General features: G+C 33.9%; 3 protein-coding genes across 3 annotated transcripts; 2 read left to right on the forward strand and 1 right to left on the reverse strand.

The window, feature by feature from the left end:
- LOC134695612 (heat shock 70 kDa protein 12B-like) lies at window positions 1–5,497 on the forward strand. Its single transcript, XM_063556903.1, has 5 exons — window positions 1–134; window positions 2,348–2,732; window positions 2,923–3,144; window positions 3,696–3,852; window positions 4,350–5,497. Exons 2-5 carry the CDS (start codon window positions 2,415–2,417, stop codon window positions 5,402–5,404), a joined length of 1,752 nt encoding a protein of 583 aa, XP_063412973.1. The 5' UTR covers window positions 1–134; window positions 2,348–2,414; the 3' UTR covers window positions 5,405–5,497.
- A 5,243-nt stretch (window positions 5,498–10,740) lies between these two features.
- On the reverse strand, window positions 10,741–18,476 carry LOC134697339 (heat shock 70 kDa protein 12A-like). The gene is made up of 5 exons (XM_063559550.1): window positions 18,382–18,476; window positions 16,648–16,983; window positions 15,988–16,206; window positions 13,395–13,554; window positions 10,741–11,969 (listed from the first exon to the last, which is right to left on the reverse strand). Exons 2-5 carry the CDS (start codon window positions 16,963–16,965, stop codon window positions 10,918–10,920), a joined length of 1,749 nt encoding a protein of 582 aa, XP_063415620.1. The 5' UTR covers window positions 16,966–16,983; window positions 18,382–18,476; the 3' UTR covers window positions 10,741–10,917.
- LOC134696921 (heat shock 70 kDa protein 12B-like) lies at window positions 18,452–23,364 on the forward strand. Its single transcript, XM_063558890.1, has 4 exons — window positions 18,452–18,568; window positions 19,830–20,202; window positions 21,949–22,167; window positions 22,339–23,364. The coding sequence occupies exons 2-4, from the start codon at window positions 19,882–19,884 to the stop codon at window positions 23,362–23,364; spliced, it is 1,566 nt and encodes a 521-aa protein (XP_063414960.1). The 5' UTR covers window positions 18,452–18,568; window positions 19,830–19,881.
- Window positions 23,365–24,226: the final 862 nt, after the last annotated feature.

A 24,226-nucleotide genomic window follows, 5' to 3' on the forward strand; every position in this document is an offset into this window, starting at 1 on the left:
CTGTAACAGTGAAATCAATATTAACACACCTGATTGAATTTACCTTCCTAGTTAGCGTACCTTATCCAGGCGAGATTACACAGTAATAAAACAATAATGGGAGATCTTCTTTAATCTCTTGGACAGCAGAAAAGGTACGTTTGGACATTTTTATTCATTTTAAGTGTCTGAAATTAAGAAAGATGTTAAAAAATAACGATTATATTCTATTCACATTTCTACTTTCGTTTTCCCTTAGTTTTCAGTGATAACTGCAAAACAATACAATATGAATGATAGCTGCCTCCTATATAACTGCAGTGCATTACCCTCAAATGACTAGTTTGACATCAAAATCCATATTCAGAAAGGAGATTGTACATTGGTTATATTACGTTGGTTTACATAGCAACAGTTCTGGGTAACCTCCCCCTTTTAACTTCCATTTACGTTGGATTTATAATCAATCATGGGTCAATTTATTGTATTTTTAGACTAACTGTGAATGCTTCAATATATATTAATTGATACAAATACATTGCTGATGATCATATGGAAGATACATTTTGAGTTGGTATTCATATGATAATGTTAAAAAATCAAGAAAATATTACTTTCGGTTTACATTTTATAATTATTTTATTTGTAAGATAGCAACCATTTAATTTTTAACTTCAAGGGGAGGTATGAGGGGGAAAATCTGGATTCAGAATAATTTTTTATAGGTCCTCTGCTTGAACAGAATATTTTATTAGAATATTTTTTAAGGATAAAAAACATACGTCAGTCCGACAAATTGTCACAGGGGTAAAGGCAGCAATCATTTGATTTTCTGGGGGGGGGGGGGGGGGGGATTTTTTTTCTGGCCAAACTTTTTTTTTTCGCCTACGGCGAAATACAATCTATCTTTTTCGCGACAAGTCGACAACAATTTTTTTCTTTCAATTTTAGCATTACATATAGTGGCAGCTGAGGGTGAAACAAACATTTTTTTTTCTCAGAATCAAAAACAGCTTATTTTTTTCTCCAAAAACTGGATACAAACTTTTTTTCCAAAATATCCATAGCATATTTATGTCATATACAGTCACTGACATGATATCGCTTTTCCTCATGAATATTTAAATATAAATTTCCGAAATTATAATTAATTATTCATACGAATTATTCAACCTGTTCTTGTTTTCCATGTATACAACGACTCAAACTTATTTCTTTTGCAAATTTTGTTAAAAACATTTAACTTCTTAATATTTTTGATCTGCAAACTATAAATCATTATGTTCTATGCTTACAGTTGATATTTTAGTTCATTCTTAAACAAATTCGTTCACCATCGATTGCGAATTTTAACAGGTCATGATGTTGTTGTTGTTCTGTATCTTTCCTCCACTGTCTGGAGAACTGTAGTGTTGGGTATGGTTACCCAGCACTTCATAAAATATCCATGTCAATTTCATCTTGTTGTATATTTCTCCGCCTGCATGATATGAGGCCTTTTTATAAAAGGAGGAAGTTTCCCAATATTTAATCAAATGATAACATTACCACATTAAACAACAATTGGAAATGTTTGGGTTTTTTTTTTAGATTGCAGTATAAATACAATAATAGTGCATTGACTTGACATATCAACGATATAAGGATTCGGCCCGAAACGGGGAAATAGCTCGACAGACCACGCAAAAGGCACACGTTTCCTGATTTTAATGTACAAAAAAAAACTACTATTAGTATTCAAGAATCCTGAAACAAGTGTATACATAGACAATAATAGTGCATTGACTTGACATATCAACGATAAAAGGATGAGGCTTAGAAACGGGGAAATGCGAGGCTCTGTCGAGCTATTTCCCCGTTTCGGGCCGAATTGGAACCCCCTCTTGTTTTGCCGATCAATGCATTTGAATGGGGACATATAGTTGTAACCCCACCCCCCCTCCTTTTTTGTCAGGCCTGGGTTGGGCCCCGTTTTTAAAATGGCTGGATCCGCCACTGCATTTTTTGCTGGTTTGACTTTTTTCAGTTTTTGTTACTCATCCGTCAGAAATATAATGTGGATTATATGTATGATATTTAATATCAAGAATAAAATATTTTTAATTCGAATTTGGATGATCATACATTCTTTGTATCTAAAAAAAAACCGATTGGACTGGTGTCCGGAAACTCTGAACATGGTTTCATTTTAACACAATTTATTATCCTTTTACTCGAAAAGAAAAAAAAATATTTGACCTCATCATTTTTGTCATTATATAAAGACGGCATAAGATAGAATTTTTCTCGTAATTTGTACTGGCATAGGCATATGTAAAATTACAGAATTACAAAAAAAAAAGATAATGTGTCTCGTTTATTCTTTCAGATGTAATACAAACTCTTGTGGGAGGATCAGATTACTTGTATAGGTTGTTTGATAACATAAAACAATAATGGCTTGTGCAGAAGTTGTGTCAGAACCATTGTTAGTGGCCGCTATTGATTTCGGTACTACCTTTTCTGGATACGCCTTCCAGACTCGAGCAGACTTCAAGGAGGATCCACTGAGGATTCATGGATTCAGCTGGACCACTGGGTCAAATGCTGGACTATCACTTAAAACTCCAACATGTGTTTTGTTTGATCCCGCTCAGAATTTTTATTCATTTGGAATCGAGGCTGAAGACAAATACACAGAGCTTGCACAAGAAGAGGACCACGCAAACTGGTACTACTTCCGTCGATTTAAAATGAACTTATACAAATGCCAGGTAATATTTCGTACAGAAGATGTTCTTTAAGTAGGAAATTGGAAAACAAATACAATTTTACATATATGATTGAATTATGAGTTTAGAACTATATAAAAGAGTCAAAGGTAGAAACTATCTTTATTATGCTTGCCTTATTATGCATGAATTTATTGTTAAGTAAGTTTTTTTTATTTACTTTCATATCTAGGAAATTCCACGTGACTTAATGTTAGAAGATGACAAAGGTAAACTTCTCCCAGCAATGAAAGTGATATCGGAAAGTATCAAATTTATGAGGGAACATTTAATGAGGACCCTTAGTAAGAAAGGACAGGATGTGATAAGACCTACCGAGATTAACTGGGTCCTTACTGTCCCTGCCATATGGAGCGACGCTGCTAAACAATTTATGAGAGAGGCAGCTGTTAAGGTATATACATGAAAATATTTTTTTCTTTTGTCTTCCATCCCCCCTCCCTTTTGGGATGTACAGTTTTATCAGCATGAAAAATGGCCGTCAGTCTACATATTTAAACTATTTTGTTTGTCTAAGTACGTCAGATTTTCGAAAAAGTCGGGTACTGCATGCCAACTGATTTTTTATGACTTTGGTACCAATATTTTTGGTAAAAATGTAATGTCCTTTAAATGTTTAACAAAGCTGAGGTGCATTTTGTAATTCAATATTTTATCATTAGAAACTATAGTCATGCGATAATGATAAAACCGAATTATTTATATGAGATATATACTTGACAAATAAATCTTTTTTATATAAAAATCAAGTACGCAGCAAAATAATTTCATCTGATAAGATTCTTTTGGTCCATTTTTTAACTGGTGTGAAGAGATTGAATTAGATACGACCTTCACAAATTTATATATTTTCGATACAAGAAAAAATACTGAACTGGATAAAGCGTAGATTGATAGAAAATGTTTATTTTTTAATTCAAAGTTTCATTGTGCTTGCAATTGTAGGGAGGCATACCTAACAGTCAGTTAATGCTTGCCCTTGAACCGGAGGCTGCTTCTATCTACTGCAAACATATCCCTAGTGAGAGAATGGTTTGTGGTGGGAAATCAACTTTAGACGCATTCTCTCCCGGAACCAAATACCTTATTCTGGATGCTGGAGGTTGGTTTTCAGCAGCTATTATTAGACAAAAATGTAACGATTTTTTATCAACCCTTTACTATGTTCATGAACACGATGACATCCACGTACTTTAAAACTAATTATTTAAATTGTCAGAGTGATAATGACAAAACTTATGTAAGACTATAATTTGACTAAAAATACTATACTTATTCAGTTGTTTGCTAAATATATCTATAAATAATTAAATATAAATATAGTTTTTTAAAAAAATGATCTGAAATCAAGAGAGCAGAAAAAAAAGAAAACAAAAAAGAAATTTAAAGCTTCTGATGAAAACACATAAAACACATTAAATTACCTTATAGTGAACTTTTTCGTACGTTTTCATGAATAGTGTCCCTGGTTATCACTCTAATTGTCCGAATTTTGTAATTTGAATAAAAGAATTATCCGTCAGCTGCTCAATGTTTTTTTTTAAATAACTCTGTAAAATATTTTGTTGATATATTTTTTTGCTTTTTCTTTTTGAAAAGGAGGTACAATAGATATCACTGTACAGGAAGTACAAACTGACGGCACTATCAAACAACTGTACATGGCCAATGGCGGTGATTGGGGTGGAACCAAAGTGGACGAAGCTTTCGAGGAATTCTTGGTAGATTTATTAGGAGCACCAGCCATTTCCCGCTTCCGAGAGGACGATAAAGCGGGACATCTTGATCTCCTCAGAGAGTTTGAAATTAAGAAGCGAAGCATTAAACCAGACTCGTCTTCGAAGGTAACATTCAAAGTACCAATATCTTTAAAAGACGCACACGAAAAGGAAACCGGACAAGATTTGAAGGAATCTATGTCAAGGTCAACAAAACGTGTTGCATGGGTTGGTGACAAGCTTCGAATGGAAGCAGATTCGGCAAGAGAACTGTTTAAATCACCATGTAACTACATTACGGAACATTTGGAAGAAATATTTGGTGACCCGAAAGTAAGAGGAACAAATATAATATTAATGGTGGGAGGATTTTCCGATTCACCCATGTTACGTGATGCAGTGGAAAGCGCGTTCCCGGGGAAAATCATCATCATTCCAGATGAAGCTGGATTGGCGGTACTGAAGGGAGCAGTCCAATTCGGTTTCGAACCCAGAATAATTTCTTCTAGAATATGTAAAGCAACGTACGGAGTTAAGACTAATTCGCCTTTCAAAGAAGGAGTAGACCCAGATGATAAGAAAGTGATAGAAGAAGGCGACGTCTTATGTTCTGATCGTTTTGATAGGCACGTAGAAATCGGACAGCCTGCTGGATTAGATGAAGAGTTTGGGGAACAAGTTTACGTACCCTGCCGTTCAAATCAAACAGCGATGAGAGTAGAAATTTGGACATCATTACATAAAAATCCAAGATATACCACTGACCCTGGTTGTATGTATCATGGTGAATTAAATGTCCAAATGCCCGACACCACAGGGGGAAAGAACCGTAAAGTAGGCGTTAAAATGATTTTTGGGAGAACCGAGCTGCAGGTGCGCGCTGTCAACAAAGCAACAGGAGAGGAAACAAAGGCTGAATTTGACTTTTTGCGATGAATTTTATTAAACACTTGAACGGATTATATTTACATTTATCGTTTTGGTAGAAACACAATTGTAGAACTATTACTATTAAAAAAGTAAATCTTACATTCAAATTTATAAAACATTTTTTATTGAATTTCCTTCTGATTATACAATATCGATCAAATGTATTACATTAGCACACTGTATTAAAATGAAATCAAACCTCTATACAACTCCTTCATGACATCAATAATTCATGAAAAAAACAAAGTGATAGTTTAGTTTAAACATATTTTATTGGTTAATATGACAAATGGATTAGACACAAGTTTTATAACTTAGTAACGTCTTCTTCAAGTGATGCCCCGCACTACACTTTGAGGTAACTGCATGTATTATAACAAAGTCAATGTAGGACTTTCTTTGAGATATTATTGTATCCAGGAGACATAAATGATTCCCCCTCTGAGACAAATTGTTAATTTAAAATGCACAAATTTGGGCATGGGAGCACATTGGTCTATGGTTTTCTGTATGAGGCCTTATTCGGAAACGCTATAAACCTCTTGTGCAAGAAATGTATAAAATGAATGTGTTCAACTATATCCCAAAAGAGCAAATATAAATAAAAATAAAAACCCTGACCATATGCATACCTTTAATGTATCTACATAAGTCTGGTAAACACACTTTCTGCTACAAATAGTACAATTCTTTGTATTGAGTTGTCCCAGGAAATTTCAATATTATAATTATTGTCTCTTCTCGGACTTTCAGATTGATTGATACATAAAAAGTTTTTACACTAAATCCGATGGATGTGTCTCGATCAATATTTTAGTCTGGGAAAACAATGTTTATCTAAAATTGCATGTTTTGCTTTGGTCTAATTTCAGTATCCACGAGTAATATTATTTATCAGTATCGTGTTGGTTTTTGTATAGCTTTTTGTTTTGCTGATCTTTCAAGTTATTGGAACTTTTTTTTTGCGGTTAGATTATTTGTTTTATTGGTGTACCACATTTCCAGGTTAATTGGATAGTTGACCGGACACAAATATTTAAACCTTCAACATTATCTAAGTGTGTCTATCTAAAGTCAGGAGTTTTTAATTGTGACTAAAACGGTATATATTTTTTTCTCTGTGCTGAGGTCACACGCAAGCCAACATGTACATGTAGCATTTAATCCTCATTTTTGTCTGTAATGTATAGAGTTTTCTATCAATCGACCAATCGTACCACATCTTTCTGTATTTGTATTTAACAATTTAAACATTTCTTGTCAATAAAAATATTTAAAAAAAGCAAAATTGACGGCTTATATTCAAAAGTGTTGGAATCTAGAAAAATATCAATAATCAAGTTTAGTAAGGATCAATGTGGCCTATTGAAATGCAACTTCATAAAGTTTCGATGGCATCTTTGTACGCCCTGTAGTATTATATTACAAGGCACACGTGGGTTAATCACTGGCTTCGACATTTTTACGTATAAACCCATTTTACGTAAGGTAAACAACAGGAGAATAACTTTATTTGAATGGACTTTCATACACAGAAAAGGTAAAATACTACAAGTATAAATAGTGATATGGAATTACATAATAACGATTATAATATGATGGAACATATGCGAGTTTCGATAACTTATTCAACTAGATTGATGCTAGAAACCAAATACTTCAAAGTAAACATAACAAACCTTATGGTGGAGATACAAAGATATGCAAACTAAGGCTTCAAACCAAAAGAACACCTGCTCAATGTACGTTAGTGACAAATTTGCTTAGAAACCAACATAGACATCTGTACCTGGACTATATAATCCTCGACATTAACAAAGGTACACACGTTACTGCGACGGGAAATATTTGAAAGCAGCAAAAGAACACATGTGTCGTTGGTGTATAACTTTAAAGGTACCAAGTAGAAAAGAAGATACCCTAAGGCTGATTGTGGCCAAGTATGGTTAAATTTGTCTCGGTAGTTTCAGAAATTTTTTGTAAAAGATAACACTTTTTTTTACATTTTACGAAAAATTGTTAAAAATTGACTATAAAGGGCAATGACTCCTCAAGGGTCAATTGAACATTTTTGTCATGCTGACTTATTTGTAGATCTTACTCTGCTGGACATTATTGCTGAATACAGTTTATCTCTATCAATAATGATTTTCAAGATAATAACCAAAAACCGCAAATTTCCTTAAAATTACCAATTCAGAGACAGCAAGCCAACAAAGGGTTGTCTGATTCATCTGGAATATTTACAGCAGAGAGATCTGAACCTGATGTCATTAAAAAAAAAGTGCAAATTTCGACGAGTTAATATTTTGAAAAATGATGTCATTGTTTAAAACATTTGAATGTGGCCCTCTATTCTATAGTATAGTAGCAACGATATTCAGAAATATGCAATGGGGAAAATGAAGAGTTCCTTCAATTTTAACAATTTTATGTCATCCTTTGATATTATCGTGTCAATGGTGTTACCAATTTAAAACATATATATATTTAGGTACTAAATATTATTGTTAAACATCAAAAAACTGTTCCAATTTGTTGTTAAGGTTTAAATTATGACTTATTGACATTATTCATATAGCTGTGCTTTCTATTCAAACATAAATTTCAGAATACATTGTCGTAAAAAAGTTGTCTGTCCTTATTATGGTCGTTGTAAATACCAAAAATTACGCTTAAACTGAATATATGTGAAATGTATGAGATTAAATGATAATAATATACCTAATCCTTTGTATATGACCTAAAAACACTTTTATTTATGAATAAAAAAATTAAAGGGGAAAAAACATAAAACTAGAGGCTCCAAGGAGCCTTTGTCGCTTACCTGCTATTTTTATTTACAATTGATGCAGGAAATAGTACAGCCGTTCAAATTTTTATATAGTAAAACCACTGACCCTTCAGTAACTCCAATGACACAAAAGTATCACCATTGACATGATCTGACATCACATTTCAAATTTTACTTTTATTAATTACTGAACACAAAGCCAAGAACACCGAGCAAAAGAAAAAGATGAAAAAATACTTCTAAGGCTAAAAAATCTCAAATTATATAACATAACATCCATTACTAAAAATGTCAATAGTGTTACTAAATAGTGTCATTGGTGTTGCCAGCATACATCAGTTTGTGAAAACTTTGTTTTTGTGATACATAATATTGTTAAAACATTGTTGAAACAGTATTGTTTTTCATAAATAATATGATGTTTCGCTTGTTAAACATGTAAGAAACACAAAACAATGCCGATTGTCATGATATATTCAGTGGTGTTACTAAACTGGTTAAAGGTGTTATTTTATCAAAATGGTCTCACCATTGACAGTAACACCAATGATTTAAGGTGTATTTTAAGATTCAGTTTCGAAATAAGTGCTCCATTCCCCTATTCTATATGTTGTTACTGGTGCATGTTTCTATAAGCAATATATTTCCTAATTCAAAGTTGAGGAAATGTTTTCAAAAAAATATTTTTTACAAGGGTACACCATGGACACTATTTTCATTTATGATATAGCTTTCACTTTTATATAAGTTTTTTTCACTAAATTTTCAACAAAATTGTTTGTTTTCTTTTTCATAACATTACAGGTAACATTGCTAAGGGAGAAACTGTTGTAAATGCCCAAATCTTGCGAAAGATAACTCTTATCCAACTAATTTCTCCTTTGGTAACACCATTGACTTAAAAAATGTAACATTTCCTTTTGGTGAAAATTTTTATTATAAAACCAACATACACCTCCTAAATCATTAAAAAATGTTTGTATGTATCAAAATGCAATCAAAAGTGATAAATCATAATAACAAATGATATGAATAATAGTCCTACTTCAAGTCTGAAAGGATTTATAGTAAAAAGTAACAGTTAATTCTGGCCATCTCCAAGGATTTAAAAACACATTAAGGATGATTTTTATAACATTTCATACTGTAAACTGTAAATTGTGTATCACAAAACATTCATATCTAACATATGCAAGTGGTATTTTGATATATTTTCATGTCTGTGACTTAAAAAGACCCAATAACATAGTTTTGCATGTTTTTTGATAATGACCGATACACCAAATATAGTTGACCTATTGTATATAGTATTAGAAAAAAAGACCAAAACTCAAAAACTTAACTTTGACCACTAAACCATGAAAATGAGATCAAGGTCAGATGACACCAGCCAGCTAGGCATGGACACCTTACAACCATTCAATACACAAAATATAGAAGACCTATTGTATACAGTATAAGAAAAACAGACCAAAACACAAAAACCTAACTATTATAGACACTGAACCATGAAAATGAGGTCAAGGTCAGATGACACCTGCCAGTTGGACATGTACACCTTTCAGACCTTCCATACACCGAATATACTAGACCTATTGCTTATAGTATCTGAGATATGGACTTGACCACCAAAACTTAACCTTGTTCACTAATCCATGAATGAGGTCGAGGTCAAGTGAAAACTGTCTGACGGGCATGAGGGCCTTGCAAGGTACGCACATGCCAAATATAGTTATCCTATCACTTATACTAAGAGAAAATTTAACATTACAAACATTTTGAACTTTTTTTTCAAGTAGTCACTGAACCATGAAAATGAGTTCAAGGATATTGGACATGTAACTGACGGAAACTTCGTAACATGAGGCATCAATATACAAAGTATGAAGCATCTAGGTCTTCCACCTTCTAAAACATAAAGCTTTTAAGAAGTTTGCGAACACCGCCGCCGCCGGATCACTATCCCTATGTCGAGCTTTCTGCGACTTTTTGTCAGGCTCGACAAAAACTACATTTTACCTCTATATTTTACTTTTAGCCATGTCGGCCATCTTCGTTGGCAGGCGGGATCATCGGACACATTTTTAAACTAGATTCCCTAGTGATGATTGTGGCCAAGTTTGGTAAAATTGGCCTAGTAGTTTCATAGGAGAAGATTTTTGTAAAGTTAACGGACGACAATAATAATGATAACGACGGACGCCAATTGATGAGAAAGATCAATTTGCCATTTGGGCCAGGTGAGCTAAAAATTAACCCCCTTAACTGGGCGTAATCAAAAAGTTTAAGAGACCAGTCAAATAACATTATTAAATTATTAGTAAAACAACTGCCTACGACGTGGTATAAACTTTTTAAAAAGTTGACCGCAAAAGTATCAAATTTGTTTTTAATGTTCTTCTGGCAAATATAGCTATTGGAAAAAAACTGTTAAACAAAATAACGGGAATGATTTTTTTGTACTGATATATATTAAGGGAATACTCATTTTTTGGGAATCGAACTCAGAAAAATTTAAAAGCCCTTTTAACAGTAATAAATCTATAACTACAGTTATAATGTAATGAATGAAAGTCACGCGTAGCAACATGTTAAGTATAACAAACTCTAAACTATATACTGTACTTTAAATGTACAATGAAATTGTCTCAATAAACGATGTTTACAATGCATATGGCACATCATTTACTGGTAGACTGTTACGATATAAGAAAAACCTTAACTACTAGTTTAAATAAGAGCTGTAACGTGCTTCAATTTTTTGTCCAGTAGACTTAATCGTTGCTTCAACAGTTATATCAGTCCCTCCAAATTTCATCCCGATCTCGACGTCCCGATCAGGACCAGTTATATCTGACAAATCTACCTCAAATTTCCCGATATAAGTACAATCTTCTTCATCGGTGTATTGTGGATCTTCAGAACGAGACGAATAGATGGGAAGTACAATTTTACTCGCGTTTTCTCTTAATGGATTGTATGTTTTCGTACTGGTTAGATCATCGCACTCCATTGGTTCTCCTCTCCCGACATGCTTTCCAAATCTATCTCGGCAATACATCTTATTATTAGTAATATGTTTCTTATCTTCTGGGTCGGTATGTGGACGGAACTGCATATTTGTACTGACTCCAAAAGTGTATCGAAGGATTCTTGGACTGATAACCTTAGGATTAAATCCGAACTGAACTGCACCTTTGAGCACAGCAAGACCTGCATCTTCTGGTATTATCACAGTTTTACTATGAAATGCCGACTTTATTGCTTCCTGCAGCATTTGTGATTCAGAAAAACCACCAACCATTAAAATTATGTCTGTGTCGACAACTGCTCCTTTCTGGAATAAATCTTTCAGATGGTCAACAATGCGTTGGCATGGTTCTTCAAAGAACTTTTTAGCGGTGTCGGGATCAACACGTAATTTATCACCTACCCATGACATTGATTTGTTTGATTTGAAGGAACTTTTCAGTGAAACTCCTTTTACTTCTTGAAATCTTTCACTTAAACTTAATGGAATTCTAATTGTAATTTTAGCTGTGCTGTCTGGGCGAATACTTCGCTTTTTCACTTCAAATTCTCTACACAGACCTAGATAATCGACCTTGTCATCCTTCCGGAACTTGTCGACCGTATCTGATCCAACAATATCCGTCAGGAATTCGTCAAATGCCTCGTCGACTTTAGTTCCGCCCCAATCTCCACCATTGGCCATGTAGATCTGTTTGATGTCGCCATCGTCTTTTATTTCTTGTACAGTAATATCAACCGTTCCACCTAAATAAAAAATAAAAATATTTTAATGAAAATGATTTGATTGTTGTGTGAGATTTGATTTAATACTTTTGCTCCAAAAGTAATTACAGCATCGCGGTTTCTGTGACCATTTTATAAAAACTACGTTTGTTTTAAACAAAAAAAACAACATGTGGCACATTTCCTATGTACTTGTTTTACTCAAAGATCAGTAGGGCAAATGTTAGGTTGATAAAAGCTTATAGAAGACAAAATAATGTAAATGAAATTTATTTTTTCAATTTTAAATAGTACGGATTCCAAATGTAAAACAATATAAAAACAAGAAAACTAACGGCCTAAATGTAATTGTCTGTTTCGGTAATATCAGTTCTTTTTATAAACACTTGTATTTGGCCTCGATCATAATAATTATTGAAGAGTTAATGTTTGTCGAAATGGAAATCAGTATCAATAATTGTATATATATCCCTCGTGATTCTGATTCATTGTCTGTGATACGTTTTGTCATTTTCGGTTTGTAACATTGTTTGGCCTTAAATATCTCTGAAGAGACATTAATTTTCAAAACGGGAATATAACACAATAAAATTGGAACCGTTTAATGTAGTACCTATATATTTGCCTAGTTTCAAAACATGTTCAAAAGTTAAAACCTATTTTAAGAGACACCTCAAAGGAGAGCAAAACAATGGTCTCATAAGACAGGCGGTCTTTTAATACAGATTCAATCTTTATGAAATGCACGACAGAGGGACATAAATTCATTAGTCTTATAACACCTTTTTTTTCTTAATACAGATGGTCTCTTTAGAAGGTTTGTCTGTATAAATATGCATTTCGGCAACAGTTTAAAAATGTTTGAATCGAAGGACATCTTCGACCAAAATATGGGAGATGACTCTCCGGGGTTACTTAATCAGAGAAATTGGCCCCAAAAAATAATTTATGTCAAACGTAACTATGTGATTTAATATTTATTGGTAATGGTTCTATAGATACATATTGTGAATGGTGACAACATAGGTTTCGGCATATATAATTACAAATAAACACTTTTTAGTCGTCTTTTTTCCCCAAGCACTATTATGTTTGGAAAGATATCCCGGAGGCAGTTTGTATGTCACTCTCCCTAGAATCCTTCAAAAGTGTTTTTTTTACCTTAACATTTGGAGGATCCTGTCTGGCTCTCTAGCTATTGTATTTTAGCCACTGTACAAGATGTGAATATGTTAAGCATTAAGCTACAACAAATATTATTTTAATTGTAATTTGACTGTGACAAACATTTTATTTTATACTAAAATTATCGATCTCCATTTTCATAAACATAGCCTCACAATTCCGGGATATTCCACACTCCGGAGTCTTTCCCGTAATAGTGGTTAAAGAAATAACGGTTCGGTAGATACATGTTTCAATGGTTTGTTAGATACATTCATTTACCTCCTGCATCCAGTATAAGATACTGTGTCCCTGGAGCAAACGCATCGAGGGTAGATCTTCCACCAGTAGAAAGTGTTCTGTCGACAGGCAAGTTTTTACAGTAGATGGATGCGGCTTCTGGTTCTAACGCCAAAATGAGACGACTGTTGGGTATACCTCCCTGAAAAAAAATTTGATCTACTTATTTCAATATTATGGGAGAAGTTCAAATAAACACACGTTAACAATTCAATTCATGGTAAATTCGTTATTCAAACAGAACCAATAGATGTGTTATATTTCTTTGGTAGAATATTGTTTTTTTTCATTGTGTTGTCTATACCAAGTTAAACGTTTAAACACCTATCGTGTTGCCTATACCAAGTTAAACATTTAAACACCCATCGTGTTGCCTATACCAAGTAAAACGCTTGAACACCCATCGTGTTGCATATACCAAGTCAAACGTTTAAACACCAATCGTGTTACCTATACCAAGTCAAACTTTTAAACACCCATCGTGTTGTCTATATTAAGTTAAACTTGTAAACACCCATCGTGTTGCCCATACCAAGTTAAACCTTTGAACACACATCGTGTTGCCTATACCAAGTTAAACCTTTGAACACACATCGTGTTGCCTATACCAAGTTAAACATTTAAACACCCATCGTGTTGCCTATACCAAGTCAAACTTTTAAACACACATCGTGTTGCCTATAATAAGTTAAACGTTTAAACACCCATCGTGTTGCCTATACCAAGTTAAACGTTTAAACACCCATCGTGTTGTCTATACAAAGTCAAACATTTAAACACCCATCGTGTTGCCTATACCAAGTCAAACTTTTAAACGCCCATCGTGTTGTCTATACCAAGTCAAACTTTTAAACGCCCATCGTGTTGTCTATACCAAGTCAAACTTTTAAACACCCATCGTGTTGCCTATACCAAGTCAAACTTTTAAACGCCCATCGTGTTGTCGATACCAAGTCAAACGTTTAAACAACCATCGCGTTGCCTAAACACGTTTTAACGTTTAAATACCTGAGTGTTGCCTGAGACAAATGCAACGTTTAAACACCAATCATGTTGCCTGAGACAAATGCAACGTTTAAACACCAATCATGTTGCCTGAGACAGATACAACGTTTAAACACAAATCGTGTTGCCTGAGACAAATGCAACGTTTAAACACCAATCATGTTGCCTGAGACAAATGCAACGTTTAAACACCAATCATGTTGCCCGAGACAGATACAACGTTTAAACACAAATCGTGTTGCCTGAGACAAATGCAACGTTTAAACACCAATCGTGTTGCCTGAGTTTAAACACTAATCGTGTTGCCTGAGACAAATACAACGTTTAAACACCAATCGTGTTGCCTGAGACAAATGCAACGTTTAAACACTAATTGTGTTGCCTGGGACAAATGCAACGATTAAACACTAATTGTGTTGCCTGGGACAAATGCAACGTTTAAACACTAATCGTGTTTCCTGAGACAAATGCAACGTTTAAACACCAATCGTGTTGCCTGAGACAAATGCAACGTTTAAACACTAATTGTGTTGCCTAAGACAAATGCAACGTTTAAACACTAATTGTGTTGCCTGGGACAAATGCAACGTTTAAACACTAATTGTGTTGCCTGAGACAAATGCAACGTTTAAACACCAATCGTGTTGCCTGAGACAAATGCAACGTTTAAACACTAATCGTGTTGCCTGAGACAAATCCAACGTTTAAACACTAATTGTGTTGCCTGAGACAAATGCAACGTTTAAACACTAATTGTGTTGCCTGGGACAAATGCAACGTTTAAACACTAATTGTGTTGCCTGAGACAAATGCAATGTTTAAACACTAAATGTGTTGCCTGAGACAAATGCAACGTTTAAACACCAATCGTGTTGCCTGAGACAAATGCAACGTTTAAACACTAATCGTGTTGCCTGGGACAAATGCAACGTTTAAACACCAATCGTGTTGCCTGAGACAAATGGAACGTTTAAACACCAATCGTGTTGCCTTTGACAAGTACAACGTTTGAACACCCATCGTGTTGCCTATTCCAAGTTAAACTTTTAAACATCTATTCTTTTTGTTTGTGACAAGTACAAGATTTAACCACCACCGTGTTGCCTATAACAACTACAATGTTTGAACATCCATTGTGTTGCCTGTGACAAGTACAACGTTTGATGATGATTTATGACAGCAATGAATGAGACGGACAATGATGTCGTATAAAACGCTCATCTCACTCTGAAAAATCGTATCAACGTAAAACAGACCGTCATTGTTGCTTTTGATGTACATTCTTATACTATGCAATTCAATTAAAATTTCGCTTAAAATCAGTTTACCTTGCAACAAAAAAACTTTTAAAAAATTAAGACATGAAAGGCCTATGTATACATGGACAGTCATGTCTTTATATTTTTTGGAAAGTTGGACCTTTAGCCACATCATAATATCATATTTAAAGTTTAAAAATCAAAGACCTCATTGTGGTTGACATTAATCTTTAGCTTTATATCTGACATGTTTATATCGAAAACAGTTTGAAACACACAATGTATCTTATAAAATAGAACCTTATACATACAGCATTAGCAGCTTCCTTCATGAACTTTTTAGCTGGATCTGGCCAGATGGCTGGTACTGTCAACACCCATTCTACATCACGTGGTTTGATTTCAGAGGCGTTATTCTTTATATGGTCCTCAAAGTGTGTTCGCAGGAATTTGATGCTTTCTGCAAACACTTTTATGGCTGGCATTTGTAAACCATTTTCTCCTTCCAACATGAAGTCTTTTGATAATTCCTGCATACATAATCAGATATTTTGTATAATTGCTGTTTCGATTAATTAACATTTCAATTGAAATCTTACTTACATACAGTAGTATCTGTTAAATAATGAAGTACGACGCACTTTAAGAGTTACCATCTGCAGTTTGTCAACCTACGCTATGTATGATATCATTATAAATATTTGCATATGAAACAAGGAACTGTCATTTCTGCTGAGGACAGAGGATGACAGATCAGTATTATTACATGTACTAGTATATAACAAACACAATTTGGATTAGTTGAACAATTTCTATTTTTATTTAACTGAACTGTATGTTTTAAGTTTATTTAACTGAATCTTTTATCCTGTATGTTTCAAGAACAACGTAAAAACAAAAAAACATAATTACATCCGCCTTCAGTTAAAATATATCTCCATGACGTAGCAGCATACATAAGTACAAAATACCTCTTTGCCATAAAGCTGCATTTTAAATCTTCTGAAAAAATACCAGTCGCCATGTTCATCCTCTTGTGCTAGCTCTGTGTATTTATCTTCTGCTTCTCCACCGAAGGAGTCAAAATGTTGTTCAGGGTCAAACAAAATACAGGACGGTGTCTTGAGGGAGAGACCCGGTTGTGAACCCATACTCCAGTGACAACCGGCTACTTTGGAGGGATCATCTTTGTAATCATTTCTATTACCAAAAGCATACCCAGAATACGTCGTACCAAAGTCTATAGCTGCTACAAACAGAGACTCTGAGATTGTCTCACCAGCGGCCATACCAGTGTACTGCTACGTCTACAATCAAATCAATTAATATCATATAAAAAAGCTTTATTCATAATTATAGAGTCCATATCCACACAAACAACACATGCAATGATGTAAATCAAATATGTTAATTTCATGGACATTTTCTATCCAGCATTATACAAGATAACAGTCATACATATTGAGAAATGTTTAAAAAAAAATATTTTAAAATACATATTGAGAATAGTTAAAAAAAAAATTGAAATGAACAATTTTGTACGATGATTCAGTCGAAGTTATTTGGAAATGCTAGCAAATATTTTTTGTTGAAATTCTAAACCTATCCATATTGCATTATGCATGCGTTCACATTAGATGAAATTATTCAAATTCAAATTTTGATATTGTCTTAACAAATGAAATGACGAATTAAACATGTTGTTTTTTGTACAATACATTAATTGTAATAATTCGAATTTTACTTTCAAGATAATAGTCAGCAATATAACGTTAATACAAACGCCACAGTTTAAGTGATTTGAACTGTTTAATGATTTTCTAAGGACAGGTACAAACATTTGCAGAGGGGAACGTTTTAATGGTACCACTGAAACCTTCTCCCTTTTTCTGAAACAATAGCATAACATCACAACATAGAAAACCACACGATATAATATCAATCGGAAGGCTTAACTCAATTAAAGAATGTAAATTTTGTCTGTTTATTTTTCTTTATTAAAAACGATTTAAAAATCATTTTCAATAAAATAAATTAAATTAAAACAATGAATAAGCATTCAATACTTTATTTTCTTTATTTTAGAACGAAAAGAAAACTCCTATACATGTATATAGGACAGACTTTCAATGCCTTGATGTAAGTAAACTGCAAAGAAGTCTCTCGCATTACTAAATACTTTGTATATATGTGTGTGAAATAAATAATTGTCATTTCTGGTGTAATACCAGTTAAGATCCTTGGAAATACATATAACAAAAGAATGGATATTGCAGGCATATTCAGAAATATTTAGAAAATTCAGTCTAGACTTCGCCGTTAAAAAACCTAATATGACTAGTTTTATTAAAAACAATACATTCGGATTGCAGTGTTGTTTACTATTGAAATGGATTATCTAAAAGCGCTTACTTCTTTCAAATAAAAAAAGTCTTAGTATCTGGTTTCTAAAAATCGACTTTTATTCGTTTGTAAACAAAAATACATGAGTAAAACTCTCGACTATGCAAAAATTATGAACCTGTGAAAATTTGTAAATACATACAGTTTAACCTTCTTTTTATTGGAATGAATGACGCATATATATTTATAACTTTCGATATTAAAAAAAAAGTTGCATTGTCACATTATTACATGTGTTTAAACACATTTTAGCGAGAATTTGAATTGTCTAGATTTCAAACTATATATCAATCAGTATATACCTGTATTTCAGAAGCTGGAATCTTGTGTATTTTTGGGTTGTCACCAAATCAACAACAAGGAAGCTAATTGTTCACGTGATACAAACGTCATTGATCTAAAAAAAATACTTGTGTCTTATCAGAAATACAGTAGAGAGGTATATATAGTGTTTATTGACGCATTGAATCTGATCCGTCAAATAAAACGGTAAGGTATTTTAAGATATCTGATATCTGAACATAATTTCTGAATATTTCAGTTTTCAATATTAAATATATCTGAATATATTTGAAGAGCTACTGATTTTAAATAACAAATATGATAATATAATCAAAGATAATGTTTTAACCCATGATGGTTTTATATGTATGTGACTATATAATGTCATCACTATAATAAAAAAAAATCTACTCATCATTTCGTAGTGACACATATCTTTATTGAATGTAAAAAAAATTGCAGTTGTTTAAACATGTTAAATGCATATATGTAATAATAGATTTATAATGAAGTTGAAACTGAAACTGAAAGTAGATACTTCCAAGAAAGTCATGTTTATACAACTTACTCTTGAAAATTTCTTCCTCGCACTTTGCAAACAAAAATCTTTAATGCATCCTTACTTGCTTGTAAATTATGAAAACTAAATAACAAACAGGTAATCAAATTACCTTTTTTAAAAGATGAAAACGTTAAGTATGTCAGCTCCATCAAATATCATTTTCCGAAAGTTCGAATTTTATTTCATAATGGTACAAAATCGACACTAAAGACAAAACTAGGTTTAAGAAAACAGGGGTCATTAGTATCCCATATGATAAGTCGCAGAAATAAATCAACACAATGACCAAAACAAAAGTCGACAAATCACTTCATAGTAAAATTTAAGAACAAAATTCCTCAGTGCAACTATTGAATATCATTGTTGTGATCCTTATGAAATATAGTAATGAATTATATACAGTGGTCTGACATCGTTAATTCGTCATGAAAATACATGAAATAGTTGCCACTGGACGTTAAGCAACCAACAATATCTATTTTTAAACTGACACCGTTTGAAATTATAAAAAAAATCGGAATATATGTGTCTTGTCTAGCTTTCAGCAGGACAAACTCACAAAATGCAGATTCCCTACATCCAAAACGAATGTGAAAGTTCATATAGAGAAATGTGTTGTTTGCTGTTGCTGTTGTATTATGAAAACAAACCTATTACGACTAGACAACCCCACAGCTAAATATATTGAAAACATATACATTTGTAAAGTGTTCCGAACGGATAAACTCATTTTGCACAAAAAGTGGCATTCATATAGTGTTTTATGGCAATTTTTAATCTGGTGATTAGAGAGAGGTTAATATCATTTAATCGTTGTTGCGCCAAACTAGTGTATCAGTTTCATTATTAGTAATTTAGTGCGATGCATTTGTTGTTGTTTATATCTATTATCCTTCAATTTTGTAGGACCGACATAAAAAATAAGATGATATAGTTGAAACTGAAAGCTAAAACAGAAATGGCGAATAGTTATGAAACTATATCTGATTGTTTGTTGGTGGCGGCCATTGATTTTGGTACGACCTTTTCTGGGTATGCATTTGCCTTTAAGAGTGACTACAAGGAAGATCCTCTGAAGATATCCGGGTTTACATGGACATTAGGTTCTCAAGCAGGACTTTCTCTCAAGACCCCAACATGTGTATTGTTTAATCCCAGAGGTGACTTTGATTCATTTGGAGCAGAGGCCGAGGAAAAGTATACAGCTCTTGCAGAAAGTGAGGATCATCAAAGTTGGTACTTTTTCAGCAGGTTTAAAATGCAGTTGTACAAAAATCATGTACGTATTTAAACTTTGTTAGTGTTGTATGTTTTTTAAGTTTAAGTTTAGTTCATTTATATGTTTAGGAGTTTAGTATATAGTCCACTGAATTAGTACACATTTCTGTTAAGGGGCCATCTGCAGTCCGCCTCCGGGTGCGTGATTTACTCCCTGTGTTGAAGACCCATTGGTGGCTTTCGGTAGCAGTTTTATTTTACTCTTTAGTCGGATTAGTTTAAACATATTTTATTTGCTGAATTAAAGCAAAATGGATTAGACACAAGTAAATCATACTTATGAAGTCTTCTCCATAATACAACAGGCTCCTGACTTGGGACAGGCACAAATAGTGCAACTATATATATGATACCTGAATGTAAGCAAATCTTATTATATATAGGTGGAGTCCATTTGGGCCACTCTACCTCCTCCTGTTTGATAACTTTGAAATGGATGAGATCCCCACCCCTCGACCATATACATTCATGTATGAGACTAAATAACTAATCAAATGAAATATAGGGGAACCCCCATGGTCACCCCACCCCCTCATGTTTTAGAACTTAGAAACAGTCGAGATCCCATCCCTAAACCATATTTATTCATGTATGGGACAATATATAAATAATCAAATGAAATATAGGGGGAGTCCCTGGGGGTCACCCCATCCCTCCTGTTTGATAACTTGGTAACAGTTGAGATCCCCACCCCTAAACCATATTTATTCATGTATGGGACAATATGTAAATAATCAAATGAAATATAGGGGGAGGGGAGTCCATAGGGGTCATCCCATCCCTCCTGTTTGATAACTTGGTAACGGGCAAGATCCCTACCCCTAAACCATATATCTTCATATAGGGGACAATATAACAAATCAAATGAAATATGTAAGGGGAGTCCCTTGGGATCACCCCACCCCTCCTATTTGAGAACTTGGAAATGGTCGAGACCCCCACCCCAAAACCATATATATCTATGTATGGGACAATATAACAAATCATATGAAATATAGATGGAGTTTGTGGGGCCATTCTTCCCCTTCCGGTTAGAGAATTTGGAAACAGTTGAGATCACCAATCTTAAACCATTTATATTCATGTATAGACAATATTACAAATCAAAGGAATAATGTGGGGGTCCCTAGGGTCACTGTTCATCTTCTGTTTGAGAACTTGGAAACATTCAAGATCCTCAACCCTTAACCATATATACTCATGTATGGGACTATATAACAAATCAAATGAAATATAGGGGAAGTCCCTGTGGTCACCATACCCCTCCTGTTTAAGAACTTGGAAACAGTTGGGATCCCCACCTCTAAATAAAATGAAATATAGGGGAGTCCCTGCAGTCACCCACCCCTCCTGATTGACAAATTGGAAACAGACGAAACCCCCACCTTTAAATTAAACCATATATATTCATGTATGAGAACTGCCGTTCAAATGAAATATAGGGAGAGTCCTTAGGGTCACCCTACCCACTCCTGTTTGATAACTTAGTGTACTGTTGAACACAAACTTGAATTTCTTTCCAGAGAAGCAAGTCTATTCATACTTTTACAAGCTCGTACTTAATTCAATTTGAACTACTAACAGTCAACCAATACTAACGTTAACTATCAACTAGAAGAACTGCATTCATTGCAAACTTGTAAGATAGAAAAAAAACATATATCTAATATGAGGATTTTCCATGCAATGAATTAAGAATAATATAACACTAACAATTAATATAAGTACCTGGTATTTTTTATTGAAGGAGATACCACGTAATCTCACAATAGAGGATGACCAAGGAAAACATCTGGAAGCTATAAAAGTCATTTCAAAAAGTATCAACTATCTACGGGGACATTTGATGGAACAAATAGCCAAGAGAGATATCCAGATAAAAAAGACGGAGATCACATGGGTTCTAACCGTGCCTGCCATCTGGTCTGATCCAGCCAAACAGTTTATGAGGGAAGCTGCTGTAGAGGTACGTTCTTATTTGTGACGTGGTCATTGATTGCTACTTGTCATTTAAAAGTTGTTAAAATGATCGATATAACATATTCATAGATTTTAAATTTAATTGCTTAATATACTAGTTTCAAAATCTATATTGATGTTTTTCTTCACAGGTGGCACAGTTGATATTACTGTACAGGAAGTACAAACTGATGGATCTATTAAACAACTGTATATGGCCAATGGGGGTGACTGGGGAGGAACTAAAGTGGACCAGGCGTTTGATGAATACATGATGGAGCTGGCAGGACCTGCGACTGTTTACAAATTTCGGGATGAAGATAAAGCTGGACACTTGGATCTTTGCAGAGAATTCGAAATCAAAAAGCGTAACATCCAACCAGATCAAACGTCGAAAGTGACATTCAGAGTTCCTAGTACTTTAAGCGAAATATTCAAAAGGGAAGAAGGTACAGATTTTAAACAGTCGGTGTCTTCATCTAAGCGAGTAACATGGGTTGGTGACAAACTGCGTGTTGATGCAGCTTTGGCGCAAGGTTTTTTCGATTCAACCTGTCAACACATTGTTCAGCATTTGAAAGGCATCTTTAATGAAGAAAAAGTGAGAGGTACAAATACCATTCTAATGGTTGGTGGGTTTTCCGATTCTCCAATGCTTCGAAAAGCTGTTGAACTAAGCTTTCCAGATAAAAATATAATTATTCCACACGAGGCTGGTTTGGCAGTATTGAAAGGAGCGGTTCAATACGGTTATGATCCAAGAATTATATCTACACGAATCTGCAAGTTCACATATGGAGTTCGGACAAACTCTAGATTCAAGGAAGGTATTGATCCTGAAAGCAAACGAAAAATTAGAGACGGAAAATCAAAATGTGGAGATTCATTCAGTAAACATGTAATAATTGGACAGGCCGTTCATATCAATGAGGCAATAGAAGAAAAAATGTATTATCCATCGTACTCTGATCAGACAAAAATGCGCGTTTCCATCTATACATCTACAGAGGAAGACCCCCGGTACACGGATGACCCCTCGTGCGCCTATCTAGGAGAACTCACTGTACATATGCCTGACACCAGAGGAGGAAAGCACCGCCAGGTATCTGTTCAACTGACGTTCGGGGGTACAGAAATAGAAGTAACGGCAACGAAAACAGGAACTGGAGAAGAAACCAAAGCATTCCTCAATTTCTTGCGTTAGAACTATTACTGTGACGTATCAATTATATATTATATAGTTTTTTAATGTGTTAGATACTACATATATATTATACAACGATGACAATTAAGCAACTCGTTTGGTAAAAATGGTTGCAACTTGTATTTTATCATTGCTGTTAGTTCAATCGGTTGATTTATATTAGCTTCACGGCAGAAACAAAATTGTGTCTAAAGTTCGTATTCATTACATATAAAGTTGCGTTATAACTACAATAGCTCAACTGGAGTCTGTCTTAATACTATATAGATATTGTCTAAATAAAGGCAACAGTAGTATATCGCTGTTCAAAATTCATAAAACGATAGAGAAAAAAACAGATTTGGGTTACAAACTAAAACTGAGGGAAACCTATCAAATATAAGAGAACTACGACACAACACCGAAACGTAACACACAGAGAAACGAACTATAATGTAACAATGGCTTTTTTCGTGACTTGGTACAGGGCATTTTATGAAAAAAATGGTGGGTTGAACCTGGTTGTGTGACATGCCAAACCTCCCGCTTTAATATCAGTTTTAATTATAACATTAAAATTCCAGCATTACACGACAGGGTTACAATAAAGAAATAGATAAATGGGAGAAATTAAAGGACAGAGAAACATACTAATAGAATCATATTCAAAACAGTGTAGTCCTGGCCATTGATTGACGACCTAAATTATCCCATTGACTGGGACAGATTAGATGAACGTTTGTCTGTAACGACGATTGCTCACTTCTTACTTATTATAGAATTTAAACTGTGGGGTCACCAAAGGTTCTTAACGCCTTTAACAATAAAATAATTTGAAAAAATTATTCAGGAATAACCTTTATGTTTTGATTTATATCATTGA

This window comes from Mytilus trossulus, chromosome 14, assembly GCF_036588685.1.
Source record: "Mytilus trossulus isolate FHL-02 chromosome 14, PNRI_Mtr1.1.1.hap1, whole genome shotgun sequence".
NCBI lineage: Eukaryota > Metazoa > Mollusca > Bivalvia > Mytilida > Mytilidae > Mytilus > Mytilus trossulus.

What these genes read in the sequence shown, in the direction of transcription:
- LOC134695612 (XM_063556903.1), top strand. Translation starts at nt 2,415, where the DNA reads ATGGCTTGTGCAGAAGTTGTGTCAGAACCATTGTTAGTGGCCGCTATT. An exon ending in TGAACTTATACAAATGCCAG is followed by an intron (nt 2,733 to 2,922) that starts GTAATATTTCGT and finishes TTTCATATCTAG; the next exon opens with GAAATTCCACGTGACTTAAT. An exon ending in CCTTATTCTGGATGCTGGAG is followed by an intron (nt 3,853 to 4,349) that starts GTTGGTTTTCAG and finishes CTTTTTGAAAAG; the next exon opens with GAGGTACAATAGATATCACT.
- LOC134696921 (XM_063558890.1), top strand. Translation starts at nt 19,882, where the DNA reads ATGGCGAATAGTTATGAAACTATATCTGATTGTTTGTTGGTGGCGGCC. An exon ending in TGCAGTTGTACAAAAATCAT is followed by an intron (nt 20,203 to 21,948) that starts GTACGTATTTAA and finishes TTTTTATTGAAG; the next exon opens with GAGATACCACGTAATCTCAC. An exon ending in TGAGGGAAGCTGCTGTAGAG is followed by an intron (nt 22,168 to 22,338) that starts GTACGTTCTTAT and finishes ATTACTGTACAG; the next exon opens with GAAGTACAAACTGATGGATC.
- LOC134697339 (XM_063559550.1), bottom strand. Translation starts at nt 16,965, where the DNA reads ATGGCCGCTGGTGAGACAATCTCAGAGTCTCTGTTTGTAGCAGCTATA. An exon ending in TGCAGCTTTATGGCAAAGAG is followed by an intron (nt 16,207 to 16,647) that starts GTATTTTGTACT and finishes TTATGTATGCAG; the next exon opens with GAATTATCAAAAGACTTCAT. An exon ending in TCTTATACTGGATGCAGGAG is followed by an intron (nt 11,970 to 13,394) that starts GTAAATGAATGT and finishes TTTTTTATTTAG; the next exon opens with GTGGAACGGTTGATATTACT.